Source organism: Sinocyclocheilus rhinocerous, unplaced genomic scaffold (genome assembly GCF_001515625.1).
Source record: "Sinocyclocheilus rhinocerous isolate Xijiao unplaced genomic scaffold, SAMN03320098_v1.1 scaffold313, whole genome shotgun sequence".
In the NCBI taxonomy this organism is placed as follows: Eukaryota; Metazoa; Chordata; class Actinopteri; order Cypriniformes; family Cyprinidae; genus Sinocyclocheilus; species Sinocyclocheilus rhinocerous.
The window spans coordinates 882630-898083 of NW_015627539.1; the positions used below are offsets into that span (position 1 = coordinate 882630).

A 15454-nucleotide genomic window follows, 5' to 3' on the forward strand; every position below is an offset into this window, starting at 1 on the left:
ACACACACACACACACACACACACACAGACACAGACACACACACACAGACACACACACACACACAGAGACACACACACAGACACGCACACAGACACACACAGACACACACACACTCACTGCATTACGATGTCTGTTATAATAAAACGCATGACATCACTGCAGGTCAAAAGTTTGGACACACCAACTCATTTTTATTATGACTATTCTATGTATTTTAGAATAATAGTCATGAAATCTTTTAAACGAAAGAATGAGAATCACACAGCGACCCAAACACTTGTCACAAATGAAAACGCGTATATTTGAGCTCTTCTGGACATTCATCAGTTAAATGCATGAGGAGCAGGGGATGCTTTGAAATGATTGAAAGCATTTGCATTATGCTGCACACTTGTTGCATACAAACGCATAAAACAGACTCTATTTTCCTTCCCTTAAAAATGTTTTTATAAGAACGTCATATGTAGGCACAACTTATAATAAAGTGTTTAAAATCATCAGAAATATAAATTCAGTTAAAGCTTTTGACTCCTGGTGTAAATATTTACAACATGCAAATATTCTTTTCATAATATTTTGTATGCTTTTTCTATCTAGGAATTAGAACTTTTGCACAATAAAAATAATATTAAAAATAATACATTGCATTCAAATTAAAAAATATATTGTACATGGTTTTATAAATTATTTTTGCATGCTAATATCAAATATTTATTCAGAATTTTACACATTTAAAAACAATGTCAAACATTCTTTTAAAAATAATATTTGATACAATATTTAATTTAAAATTGTATTTGAAAAAAAAAAAATCGTATTACTTCTTTTTTTTTTACATATTATAGTACTATTATTAGTTGTCGCTGACACACAAACATGGTGAACTGACCTGTGATTGGCTTCCTCTGTCTGATGGAGTGACAGGATGACGACTGGAGCTCTGGAGGGACGAGGACACATCCTGTCTTTCTTTATATATCGTTCTCCAAGAGGGGCTTTTCCTCCTGCGCTTTCTCTGGGAGAGATTACTGGCCAACACAAAGTCCACCCTCCAGCACAGAGTCCAGTCCCAAATGTCCCACATCCAGATAAACAAGTGTTAGGTAACAAGTGAACACTAAGCCGAAGCATTTCAAGATGCTGCTGTCATTAACAGGCACATTAACATGCACAGCATCAATAAATGACTCATGCATGCTTAACAATCACCCACCGATGAGTCTGCGTGGAAAAACATTCAGCTTTAAGCAATATATTGAAGTACCAATATATGTGGTAACACTTCAGGGAACACAGATTTACTATTAACTATAGTTTTCCCTCAATAAACCGCTGCTTATTGATAGTTAGTAAGGTAGTAGTTGTGTTAAGGGTTAAGGGATCTAGAATATGGTCATGCAAAATAAGGCATTAATGTGTGCTTTAGAAATACTAATAAACAGCCAATATGCTAGTAATATGCATGCTAATAAGCAACTGGTTAATAGTGAGAATAGGTCCCTAAAGTAAAGTGCTACCATATGTGAGTTTCTGTTTAACACACAGGAGCTCAGCTGAATCATGAAGCATCAATCACCGCACGCCTTCAAATGCAACACAACCTCTACAATCCTATACTAAACGCTCACATTAAACTAGTCTCTTTAAAAGTCAAGGACCTCATGGGATCCTCAGATATGGCTATAAATTAAACCATTAATATCATTAAAGAACCATTGTAGTTGAAATATGTCATTTCTCCACCAATGAATCACCAAAAAAACTTGAAATTACATGTATAAATATGAATAATAATAGTAAATATAAAATAATAATACAGTTATTATATTTTATTACAATTATAATAATAAAACATATTTTTTTCAGACAGATATGGTTCTTAATCGAACCATTAATATAAAATATTAATATTAATAAAATAACTAAATAAATAAAATAATAAAATTTCCTAAATTACTAAATAAATAAAATGTACATTCAATGTAGATGTATAAATATTAATAATAAATAATAATAGTTATTATATTTTGTTATTGTGATAATAATTCTTATTGATAGAATATGGTTCTTCTGATAGATATGGTTCTTAATTGAACCATTAATATAAAAGAACCACTAAACGTCCATTCAATGTAAGTGTAAAAATATTAATAATAAATAGTAATATAGTTATTATATTTTGTTACTGTATTATATTATTATTATTATTTGTCAGACAGATATGGTTCTAAATTGAACCATTAATACAAAAGAACCACTAAACGTCCATTCAGTGTAAGTGTAAAAATATTAATAATAAATAGTAATATAGTTATTATATTTTGTTACTGTATTATTATCATTTGTCAGACAGATATGGTTCTAAATTGAACCATTAATACAAAAATTTAACTGTCACCAAAAAGTCAATAACTATAAACGCTTAATTAATTTTTATATTATACTTAAACATAATAAATAAAAAAATCAAACAAATAGTAATAATAATTATGTTATTACATGTTATTACAGTAAAAATGAGGATGATGATGATAATAATTCAGACAGATATGATTCTAAATTGAACCGTTGTTTAATTTGAATTAAGTTGAGCTGTGATTTTTCACCAGTTTTTAGTGATTTAAGTTTAAGTTTGTTTTTTGTTTCCCGAACACTCCCCCGTCTGCCATTGGTCAACAAACAGATAGTTAATATAATAAAAAAAGTTAATAAAAATAAAGGTAAATAAACATGAATAATAAAAAAGTAAATATTAAATGAATAAATAAATAAAAAATGAACAATAAAAAAATAAAATACATAAAGGCATTTAAATAAATAAATATCTTAAAATGTAACATTTTGTAAAAAATTGAATGTAATATTTCAAACCCAGCTTCCTGTGTAATAAAACCCCACACCAGCGCATTAATGAAGCTGACAGTATTATATTGCGACAGAGTGCTACTCTGCAGGTTGTCGACTGTGCAGTATTGCAGTAGACTTTGATTGTATTGGTTAATTCATAAATGGCAAATGTACAGGGCTTCTACTGTTTGCATTGCTAATCTATGGCACAATACTTGGATCGAGTACAAAAGACAGAAGGTTAAAGATAAAACAATACTTGATAGGTAAGCGGATAACCGGAACAGATAAACAGCTGACTTATCAAGTGCTTAGTGATGGGAAAGTGCTTTAGTAAGTAGTAAATAGCTTTATTTACAGGATATTTTGATCCTAAGAAAGGTCATTTTGAGGCTGAGAGAAGAGTTTTCGCAAGCAAAGCGCCCAGTGATGACTGAGACCGCATGCTGTCACTATGTGAGTGCTGGTGCCACTGCCAAGTATCTCCAGAACTGAGCCAAACGGAGAACAGCGGCGTGTGATTGGACGTCTGCGCTCACACCCTCTAAACGTCATTCAGGACACATCGCTGCGCTACAGCCCTGAGCTCTGAGTCTGAACAACGCAGGGCCGGATGGCTTACCGTTTGAATTTTTTTAAGTCTTTTGGGACTCTATTAAGTATCTTCTTTACGAAGCCCTTACTGAGTGTTTAAACAATGGTGAATTGGCGGAATCAATGAAACAAGGTCTCATTTGTCTTATTCCTAAACCTAATAAGGATCCCAATATTTTGGATAATTGGCGCCCGATCACCCTTTTGAACTCTGATTATAAAATATTGGCTTCTGTATATGCTGAAAAGCTCAAATCTTGCTTAGCAAACATAATTTCTAACACTCAATCTGGTTTTCTAAAAGGTAGACATATCTCATTGTAAGCTATCTTTAAAAGACTTTCCTTTCTTTCTTTCTTTCTTTGTTTTTTGTTTTTTTTCTTCTTTATCATTGGTATATTTTGTTAATTTGTGTAGCTTGTCTAACTTCATGTGATGATGTCTGTTAGCCCCATGTTACTTCATAACTGTTGTTATTCTTTCAATTGCAATAAAAAAAAAAAAAAAGAGTCTGAACAACAGCAAACACAGGGCCTCAGTCCAGTCTGTGCATATGACAGAGTCTCACAGCTCTACTGGCCTCTAGTGGATAAACACTCAACAACAGCCTCATTCAGCATTACCAAGCAGAGAAAAACAACGCCCTCCAGAACAAACTTAACAAACAATAAAAACAAAGAAATAAGAAAAGAACAAAGAAATGTTTTCCTTATACTACTACTACTAATGAGATTTTACATTTCAAATCTCATATGAAATAAACAAATAAATAAAGTTAACAACAAAAGTAAATAAAATAAAATAAATAATAAAAAGTAATAAAAATGTAACAATAACAACAATAATAATAATAATAATTTATCTGGGGTTAAATAAAAAGTAAATAATAAATAAAATGTAAATAACAAACAAAAAGTAAATAATAAATGAAAAATGTCAAATCTCATATGAAATGTTAAAAAATAAAAAAGTAAATAAAAATACATACAAATACATAGAGTTGGTGTTGAATAATATTCATTGTAGAAAATACATTAAATAACATTTAACTTTAATAAACAAAAACATTTTTCTATTTTCTCAATTTTTATGCAAATTTACAAGTTAACTATTCATCAAATTTAATAATAAATTAATTTAAAATAAATTTAAATTGATCAGAAAAATAAGTTTATTACTAACTACTAGCCAAAATTTCAGCATCAACTAGCTAGTTACTTCTGTGACTGTTTTATTTAGCCGCGTCCATGTTACCCATTCTGGCTTAATGTTATTTTATTAAAACTTAAGATTTCATTTGAAATGTCATTTAATCTGACGTTTAAGGTTTATTGATAGAAATCACAGCATGCCCAAGTGTTGCAAAAAATGCTAACCTTATATAAAATGTTAAATAAAACAGTTTCTGAGGATCCTTTCACTGACACTTTACAAAATAAAAAAAAATATAAAAAAACAACAACAATAACAACAACAAAAAACACTCTCAATAGCTTTACCCCACGTTTTGTACTGCAATACAGTAAACAATAAATGAAACAGAAGAGTTTTTGATAACAGGATAGGATATTTCCATTTAAACTTTTAATTGCTGGAAGTGATCTCAATCATTTACAGGTCGAGTTCAACCATTCACATTAAAACGGCAACTTAAAAACAGCAGCATGAAATAAAGTAGAAACTCGTCTATTTAAAAAAACACAATCAAACAATAACTTACGAGGAGGTGCACAGACATGCCACATGCCTGGTGAGAACACGGTCAAATAAAAACTGTACACAATCAGTCTTCAGCAAACACTAGAAATCAGATATCAAGCACGGCTGGACTGATATTTCAGCGCTGACAGGTTATGAACATCCTCACGATTTACAAAGAAGAAAAACCCAAAGTGCAGGTGTGCAAGGAATTGAGAGAGGAAGAGAGAAATGAGAAATCTGGGAAATTACAGATGACTTAGAAAACGTCATTCCAACAATCCCAGACACATCGAACATCCCAGTGTTAAATACCACAGACGTTTCTCCACACTATCCCTGTAAACACTCTCTCACGTTAAAGTTTTCACCTTATTTCAAAGAAAAAATATCTAAATCTTGAGAAGATACTTGAGAAGCAACACCACATAAGATTGCATAAGGCTATTATTATAGAATATATTATAATGTAAAATAAATGTAAAGTTTACCTGTATTGTATATACAAATACACTATTTAAAAAATGTGTGTTTTTGTTCTTGTTTTTAGCATAAATATTTTAATGAACATTTTTTCCGCCTAAGAATTCGTGCACACAGTTTTGCTTCTTAAGTAACTTCAATCATCAACATCAAACAATAATACAGATTAAGAACGTGTTTTATCCCAATCAGGACTAGTGAGCTATTCTAGACTCGATTACTATGATAAACAGTCTAACTGTATTAGATATTATTAGTAACCATTTCTGTATATAAAGTACATCCAGCGCATCGTAATATACAACAGGTCCTCTCAGACTTTGTCCTCTGTCCTCAGATCAAAGACAAGCCTCCGGGAAAACTCGTTACTGTCCGTTCCCTAACGAGCTCACGCGAACATCAAGCCTTTGAAGCTTGCCGCTGATTTAAGAGATCAGATTAGGTTTAGTTAAAGGGACAGTTCGCCATAAAATAAAAGTTCTGTCATCATTTGCTGACCTTTGTGTCGTTCCAGACCCGCATGAGGTTATTTCGTAAGGTAGAACACAAAAGGAGATATTTAGCCAAATGTCCAGGCTGCTCATTTCCATACAATGGGGAAAGGAGATTTCAAGCTCCAAAAGGGACACTAAAACATCGTATAAAGGGCCAATAAACGTCTAAAATAGGTTTTGTGAGAAACATACTGAAATGTAAGTTGTTATTTGCTAGCGTATGGCTTCAGAAAACACATTAAATAGTGCACAAGTATGTTATCTCATTGGACGTTTAGGTTCACTGCTAGAAAACAGTGAAAATACATCAATCAGGGTTTTTTTTTTCAGTCCCAAAAATGTTCAAGTGCTGCAAAAGTTGCAAGCCTTGCATAAAATGTAAAATAAAACATTCTGACCTCCTGAGGAAGATTTCGAGCTCCAAAAAATGACAACGAAGCATCATAAAAGTGGCTAATTATTACAAAACAGTCTAAAAATAGGCTTATGTGAGAAACACACTAAATTTAAGTCGTTATGTGCTAGCATATGGCTTAAAAAAATCAATACATGGTGAATAAGTCTTATATTATGTCATTTGATATTGAGATTTACTGCTGGAAACCGCGAAGTCACACCAATCATGGGTTTTCGTGTGAAACCGTTTGCTGCAAAAACAGCACGCCTCGTATAAAATATAAAATCAAACCGTGCATATAACATTTCAAGCTGACAATGAAACATCATAAAAGTGGCCATTATTTTTATTATAAAATGTCTAAAGTCATAAAATGTGAGGTTTGTAAGGGAAACATATGAACTTTAAGTTGCTAGCATACGGCTTCCGAAAACTCACTATGTAGTGTCCAAGTCTATTTTTATGGTGCTTCTTGTCATGTTTTCGCTCGACAGAGATGGTCACCATCTACTTTAACTGTATGGAGAAACTAGCATTAACTTCTCACGAAAAATAAGTCAGGATTGGAACATAAAAGCGAGTAAACGATGCCCAAATCGTATGTTTTGGATGACTACTCCTTTAACCCCCAAACACAGTTTTGAACGCAGAGGTAACCGTTTTTAGCCCGATAGCGAGATCTCATAGTCACTGACGGACATGTGTTGGTGTCCCACCTTGCGAACGTTCTTGGCGTTGGTTATTCGTGCGGCGATCTCCACAGGCTTCTCTAAGTACTGCACCAGGGCTTGTTCGGTGAGCACCGAGGCCAGGAACTGCTCAAAAGTGATGGCCCAGTCCTTATCGATGCTGGCGCTGTGAGGCAAGCCGCTCCTCCCATGATGCCCGGCTGCCGCTGCACCGCTGCGTATGAGCACGGTGTCCTCCGCGATGTCCTCGCACTGAAGCTCGTGCGAGCCGGCGCTCAGGACGGAGTAGGAGGACACGGAGGTGTCGTCTTTGGTCTCGTCGTCGGAGATGAGCATGGCGGAGGACGTGGCCGAGTCTTTGGGCGAGGAGTCCTCCAGATGATGGCGCTCCTGCTTGCTCCTGCTCGGCGGGATGCGCTCGTCCTCGTCCTCCTCGTCTGTCCTGCGAGCCGGACTGCAGAAGAGCTTGCCCACCTCTCCCATCTCCAGCAGCAGGCTGGTGACCGTAGCCGTGGCGTGATACAGCTCCTGCTCGCTGGGGTCTTCGCTGAACATGTTATAGAGAGTCTTGCACAGCTCGATGAACTGACTCTGAAGATGGAAGAGGAAACAGAGTCAGATTTTACCCATGAATAAACAAACCTAATCTCCTCGTCGTGCAGTAGATTTATTTATAGTTTTTTATTAGGGAAATAATTTAAAAATGATTAAATTAAAAATAAATTATTATTGTGTTATTATATAATAACTGACTCTGAAGAAGGAGAGACAACAGGTTGCTTTGGAAACGTATCAGGTTACAGATTACAAGTTACCCTATTCAAAATGTAATAAGTAGTGTAACTATTTCAATTACTTTATTACAGTAATGTAACTGATTACATTTGATTGCTTTTCTTCATTTAAATGTCTATTTTTTTTATTTTATAAACCGTTAATCATTTTCAAAAATGCTTTTTAAAGCAGGCGGGGTTAACCTTACAGTGGTACTCAACACTGATTACTGCCAGACTTTCGAAATCCTTCATCGCTTGAATTAAGATAATAATTATTTATTTTATTTTTTATTTAAGCACAGCCACCACAACAACACGTCTTTTTACTTTGAGATCGTTCCGAGGTAAATACAGATTTAAAATCATAAGAAATAGTTTAATAGCTATGATACTGTTTTTGAAATCAAATCCTTGCATAGCTACGACAGGAAACACTGCCATCTAATAATACCTTGGGGAAAAGAACATTTAATATATATATATATTTTTTTTTTTTAAGCTTTTTTCTACGATTTTATCTTTTTATTTTTATACTCTTTTGCTTCTTTTAGTTGATGTTGTAAAGTACTTTGGTCAGCTGATCATGGTTTTTCCTTCTGGAGCATCAGTGAGTGTTTGAACCTTCTGTAATAGTTGCATATGAGGTCCTCAGTTGTCCTCAGTGTGAAAAGATGGATCTCAAAATCATACAGTAATTGTTGGAAAACCAAAGAATTTGTGGGACCTGAAGGATGTTTCTGAAGAACAGCAGGCAGTTTAACCGTTCAGGACAAACAAGGGACTCATGAACAACTATCACTAAACAAAAAAAAACATTTAACCCAGGCAGGATAATCCTTACAGTGGTACTCAACACTGATTACTGCCAGACTTTCGAAATCCTTCATCGCTTGAATTAAGATAATAATTATTTATTTTATTTTTTATTTAAGCACAGCCACCACAACAACACGTCTTTTTACTTTGAGATCGTTCCGAGGTAAATACAGATTTAAAATCATAAGAAATAGTTTAATAGTTATGATACTGTTTTTGAAATCAAATCCTTGCATAGCTACGACAGGAAACACTGCCATCTAATAATACCTTGGGGAAAAGAACATTTAATTGAAAAAAGAAAGCATATACATAAACCCAAATAGTAAAAAAATCAGTTATCGAATAAGCATCTGTCATATTGTCACATGTGTCTGAAACTCCTGAAACATTGGTGTCTCATATTTTAGAGCAGTCAATGCAATTTGGGAAAGAAATCAATCAAATCTGTACGTGTGAGAAAATATTCAGATGTAACCCCCTTTGTAATTGTTAACATTTTCATAAGTAACTGTAATTTAATTACACATTTTTTTCTCAGTAACTGTAACAGATTACAGTTACATTTGTTTTGTTTGTAAATTATGTAATTCTGTTACATGTAACTAGTTACTCCCCAACACTGATCATAACAGAGTCAGATTTTACCGGTGAATAAACAAACCTGCGCTACTTGTTTATTTTTAAATTAGTGCTGTCAAACGATTAATCGCGATTAATTGCATTCAAAATAAAAGTTTTTGTTACAGTAGTACAAACGTAACATATTTTTCTTAAATATATACATGCATGTGTGTGTTCTTATTTTGGTAAAATAATTAACATTTTGCAGATTCTGCACGATGTAAACTTTTGACTTCAAATGTATAGAAAACCTTAATTATATAAAGTTGTACCTAAAAAAATTTATTCAATTAAAAATAATCTATACTACTACTAATTGAATTATATAAAGTTGTACCTAAAAAAATTAATTCAATTAAAAATAATCTATACTACTACTACTAGAATTAAATAATTATATATAATATTGTTTGTTACTATATCATTTTTAAAAATTATTTCATATACATTAGTTATTGCATATTTAAGTTTTTTTTTTTTTTTTCGTGAAATCAGAGAAACCATTATTTTAACCCAAAAAAAACAAACACTGTTGTAAAGTAGATTCAAAATATTTCAATGTAAAAAGCAATATATACTAGCTATTTTTTAAACACATTTTCCACTGACAGTTTATCAGGTTTATGTGAACATGAATTTAAATTATCTCTTTATTTAATTCCCATTTTTGGTCTCATTGTGCAATGCACTACAAAGAAAGAAAAGGTTTATGTTCAGCCTCTGAAGTGACTTCTCTCTACATTTGATGGGTTGTGAATAGAGACTCATATTGTTTTAATAGGAGCTACACTGATGAAGTAACTTAGGCTGGTCTCCAGATGTACCTGGTTGAGTTTGGGCAGATCCTTCATGTTCTCTAACTTTGCTTTGGTCTCCTGGTTCCACAGGCGCATGTACGTGCGGTAATCTGGAGTGTGCATTTTCTTAACTACACAGAAGACAGAGTGTTGCACATTTAAACAGCTCTCCAACATCAAATATCAGCTCTGATTCAAAGAAGAGGATGTTTTCTCTCACCTTTTTCACTTTTAAAGGTGACTCCTACAAAACCATCGTCCTTCTCGGCTCTGTTCTTTTGGTCGAGGCCTATCAACGAGAGGTCAAAGCATCAGCACCAGTGATCACAGTCTCTGGACTAGGCATCAAGCATCATTTTCACTGCAATTTCAGTGCAACAACCTATTTTGAATGTTAAGTGTGAGCATGCAGCAGTACCGCTGGAGGTCTCTGGGGTGATGTCCTCAAAAAAATACTGCATAGCTTCACACGCCGAGTCGGGCTCCTCTTGCTCATGGTGCAACTCTGAGAACAACAAATACATTCAGTCTCTTCTAGAGCTCAGTCTATTTCAGGTAATAACACCAAATCACAAAACACCCTGAACATGTAACTGGACATTATAATTAAGCTGCATTTTATTCAATCTTCTTTAAGGACTATTCTTTTGATTTGTTGGTTAAATTGGACCCAGACATGTTCGTGACAACGTAAAGTAATTGAAAACATCCGTCTTCACTTTCATTTCTGCTTTTTATCCGTATTTCCGCTCACAAAAGAGAAACACAACTAATAATCTTACAGTTACCACACATAATATACAGTATGCATATATGTGCAAAGGCGAACAGGAATATGAAAAGCTGAAAATAAGAAACTAGCAAGGACAAGTCTGAACTGCATTAATTTCTAGCACCATGTTAACAATGTTTTACATGTTATTTTCTCTTTTACACCCACCTGGAAGTACGTGAATCTTATACAGAAATTTGAGTTTTTCCGTCAGGTCACCGTGACACAGGACACCTACAATAGAAACCAAGTTATCAAGTTTTAAATGTGTACAAAAGCAAACAACCTCATACACTTTATGCAGTCTGAATTTAAATGTTTTTAAATTTTTTAATCATATTCACATATTACATTTATTTTACCCTAGGGTCCACTTATAGATTTTTTGGTCAAAATATAGCTTTTGACATGTTTACTTCTAAACTTATTTTACTTCCATAACTTAGTTTTATGGAAAATCACCATAAAATCAAAATCAACATCTTATTTTTTATGGAATACTGCAGAGTTTATTATAAATAAGTTATCAACGCACATCATTATTTTTAAATAATGCATGTTCCCTCATCATCATCTTTAACCAAAATGACTTTCCCTCCCTCTTGCAACAACATCTCTTCTCTTCTGCAGTGATCCAACAAGACAATCCATTCCAGAAGGACAAAAATTAAATCCTGCCCTTCATTTTTCTTGTTCCAGAAGCCATTTTACTTGTATATATGTGACCCTGGAGCACAAAACCAGTCATAAGGGTCAATTTTTGGAAATTGAGATGTATACACAATCTGAAAGCTGAATAAATAAGCTTTCCATTAATGTATGGTTTGTTATGATAGGACAATATGTACAAATAGCGACTTAAGACTGGTTTTGTGCTCCAGGGTCACAAATATGGAAACCATTACTTCAAAATATTACTCCACGACATTCAAATTTTTGTCAAATGGTATAAAAAATGTTTTCTTCAAAACCATGTGAAGCCAACATGAACGTAAAGAGTGTATTTCTAAGAACTTGGTGCATGTTTTAAACTAGATTTCCTTTTATCCTTTTTCATCATGGCTACTCTGTTTGCATCGACCCCTCAATGAACAGGCTGGTTTGCTGCTGTACCTTTAAGACTTCTATATTTAAAGGGATAGTTCACCCAAAAATGAAAATTGTCATTAATTACTGTGGTCCAGCACGCGCAGGGCCAGGTCGTCGGTGTGTGTGCCGCAGGCCCAGGGGAAGAGCAGCGCAAACAGCGCAAACAGCTGCTCCAGATCCATGCGGTACTGCTCCAGGTACGGCAGGCTCGGGTCGTGCCGGCTCATGGGGTTACTGGTGCTGCCCCAGTAACAGCTGGTCAGATGCTCAGCCTGATGGTCATAAATCATGCACAGGTCATGACACTCATGTTATACAGTCAATGGATATGGAGCCTGTATGTTTAAATGAGAATGCGCCTGCGATGGGCAGTGGTCACAACTAATATGTTTCATCTGTTTTACTGTTTGACTGTTTACCACAACAGACTGTATGATTTGAGGAGTAACTGGAATAGGGCTAGATGAGTTCAAAATGTAGGGTTCATTCAAATTATTTAAGTACCACTAAATATGACTAAAATAATAACAAGAAAACAAGAAATGAAAAAAAAAAGAAAAGAAAATCATAGCATTTATAATAATAAAACAACAACAATAATAAATGTAAAACGATAGGCACCATTATATATAACGACAATAATCTAAGTAAAACAAAAATGAAAATAAAAGTATAAGAATCATAACATTTTAATAATAATAATAATAAAATACCGATAAATAGGACAATCTCAATAAAAACTAAAAAGATAAAAAATAGCATAATAATATTTTATATTATACAGCGGGTAAAATAAGTATCGAACACGTCACCATTTTTCTCAGTAAATATATTTCTAAGGGTGCTGTTAATATGAAATTTTCACCAGATGTCAGTAACAACCCAAGTAATCCATACATACAAAGAAAACAATACAAATAAGTTCAGAAATTAAGTTCTGTGTAATAAAGTAGAATGACACAGGGAAAAAGTATTGAACACATGAAGAAAGGGAAGGTGCAAAAAGGCATGGAAAGCCAAGACACCAGCAGAAATCTATCAGTAATTAGAAAGCAATCCTGCCCCTTGTCAGTGGAAATTAATATTAGCTGCTTCAGTCCCAACTGATGGCCTATAAAAAGGTGTCTCATTACCAAGGTGTCACACAAGAAACATTTCATGATGGGTAAAAGCAGATTTTTGGCATAAAAGAAAAATCGATAATTTTGACACATACAGTGTATTTTTGGCTATTGCTACAAATATACCCCAGTGACTTAAGACTGGTTTTGTGCTCCAGGGTCACAAATATGGAAAGAAAAGATGACTGCAACTTCAAACATGGGATTGGTCATGATAAAGCGCACTCACTGAGGCCGCTGATGAACTCTCTGAAGTTTATGAGCGCGTCTGCGTTGTGGTCCAGCAGACGGAAGACGCGCAGGGCCAGGTCGTCGGTGTGTGTGCCGCAGGCCCAGGGGAAGAGCAGCGCAAACAGCACTTTGAACTGCTCCAGATCCATGCGGTACTGCTCCAGGTACGGCAGGCTCGGGTCGTGCCGGCTCATGGGGTTACTGGTGCTGCCCCAGTAACAGCTGGTCAGATGCTCAGCCTGATGGTCATAAATCATGCACAGGTCATGACACTCATGTTATACAGTCAATGGATATGGAGCCTGTATGTTTAAATGAGAATGCGCCTGCGATGGGCAGTGGTCACAACTAATATGTTTCATCTGTTTTACTGTTTGACTGTTTACCACAACAGACTGTATGATTTGAGGAGTAACTGGAATAGGGCTAGATGAGTTCAAAATGTAGGGTTCATTCAAATTATTTAAGTACCACTAAATATGACTAAAATAATAACAAGAAAACAAGAAATGAAAAAAAAAAGAAAAGAAAATCATAGCATTTATAATAATAAAACAACAACAATAATAAATGTAAAACGATAGGCACCATTATATATAACGACAATAATCTAAGTAAAACAAAAATGAAAATAAAAGTATAAGAATCATAACATTTTAATAATAATAATAATAAAATACCGATAAATAGGACAATCTCAATAAAAACTAAAAAGATAAAAAATAGCATAATAATATTTTATATTATACAGCGGGTAAAATAAGTATCGAACACGTCACCATTTTTCTCAGTAAATATATTTCTAAGGGTGCTGTTAATATGAAATTTTCACCAGATGTCAGTAACAACCCAAGTAATCCATACATACAAAGAAAACAATACAAATAAGTTCAGAAATTAAGTTCTGTGTAATAAAGTAGAATGACACAGGGAAAAAGTATTGAACACATGAAGAAAGGGAAGGTGCAAAAATTTTGAACGTTTTCATCTAATTTTAACAAAACCGTGATAATATTGATAATCGTGATAACTTTGGTCACTATAATCGTGATATGAAATTTTCATACCGTTACATCCCTACTTAGCAAGCACCATTAAATATAGGCAAATAATGTCAAAACAATATAATTCTGTCAAGACAATAAAAATAATAAAAATAATAACATTTATGATGATGACGATAAAAATAATAAACAATTATTTAGCAAGAACCAGTAAATGACATGACAAATAGCATGTATAATAAAAATAATTATTATTATTTTGTGATTTATATTAATTCATACAAATTAATTATTATCATAAATTCAATAATAATAATAATAATAATTATTATTATTATTAATTTATTTTTTAAATAATAAAATGGTTTTACTCCAGCTAGGTGCCATCATTTTTTGAGAAGTGCTGTTTTCTGTGACTTTTCATTATTGCCATATGGAAAGCATCCTCTGATTAATAACCACTTTTATTCCTTTAAATTAACAAGACATTTGGGACAGAAATGGCTTTTATCCAGATACAAGGAAACCCTCAGAGCGCTTGCTGTGTCAATGAGAGCTAATGAATGTCCTGAAGAACTGCTTAAGATGAAGATACACGACTCTAATAAAAACTCAACCATCTGCAATATATTAACACACAATCCATCTCCTGCACAGAGGAGTCATTATCTTAAATCACAGCACACTCGCTGTAAATATGCTACTGGCTGATTCATGACCTCATCTTGGGACTGACCTTAAAGAGTGTATAAAGCTCCTCCAGCTCATCGATGCTGAAGGGTGTCTCCGTCACGATGGTACGCACCTGCAAATCCAGTGGATGAGATATTAAACTCCCAGATCCTCTGACTGAGGGCTAATACTACACTAGTGTCAGTACGGAGAGTGTCTGATTACCACATTGCGCTTGGTGGTGTCCTCAATGGCCTGGATCACTCTCAGCCTCTGTTTGAAACGCATCTGCTCAATCACATCCGCCCGGATGGAGCCGAACTTCTGCAGATCACAGTGAACATCAGCA

The 15454-nt window shown here is 34.0% G+C and overlaps 2 protein-coding genes across 2 annotated transcripts in view; both read right to left on the bottom strand.

The window, feature by feature from the left end:
• Window positions 1-976, bottom strand: part of LOC107730009 (mitochondrial uncoupling protein 3-like) — a 7401-nt gene extending 6425 nt beyond the window's left edge. The window contains exon 1 of the mRNA XM_016540759.1: window positions 891-976. Coding sequence (XP_016396245.1) covers window positions 891-961 — 71 coding nt within the window. The 5' untranslated portion in view covers window positions 962-976. The remainder of the gene's footprint in view (window positions 1-890) is intronic.
• A 4676-nt stretch (window positions 977-5652) lies between these two features.
• Window positions 5653-15454, bottom strand: part of tbc1d9 (TBC1 domain family, member 9 (with GRAM domain)) — a 34008-nt gene continuing 24206 nt past the window's right edge. The window contains exons 14-21 of the mRNA XM_016540434.1: window positions 15331-15429; window positions 15170-15238; window positions 13428-13668; window positions 11157-11222; window positions 10635-10721; window positions 10437-10505; window positions 10244-10347; window positions 5653-7794 (exon numbers count right to left, since the gene is read on the bottom strand). Coding sequence (XP_016395920.1) covers window positions 7177-7794; window positions 10244-10347; window positions 10437-10505; window positions 10635-10721; window positions 11157-11222; window positions 13428-13668; window positions 15170-15238; window positions 15331-15429 — 1353 coding nt within the window. The 3' untranslated portion in view covers window positions 5653-7176. The remainder of the gene's footprint in view (window positions 7795-10243; window positions 10348-10436; window positions 10506-10634; window positions 10722-11156; window positions 11223-13427; window positions 13669-15169; window positions 15239-15330; window positions 15430-15454) is intronic.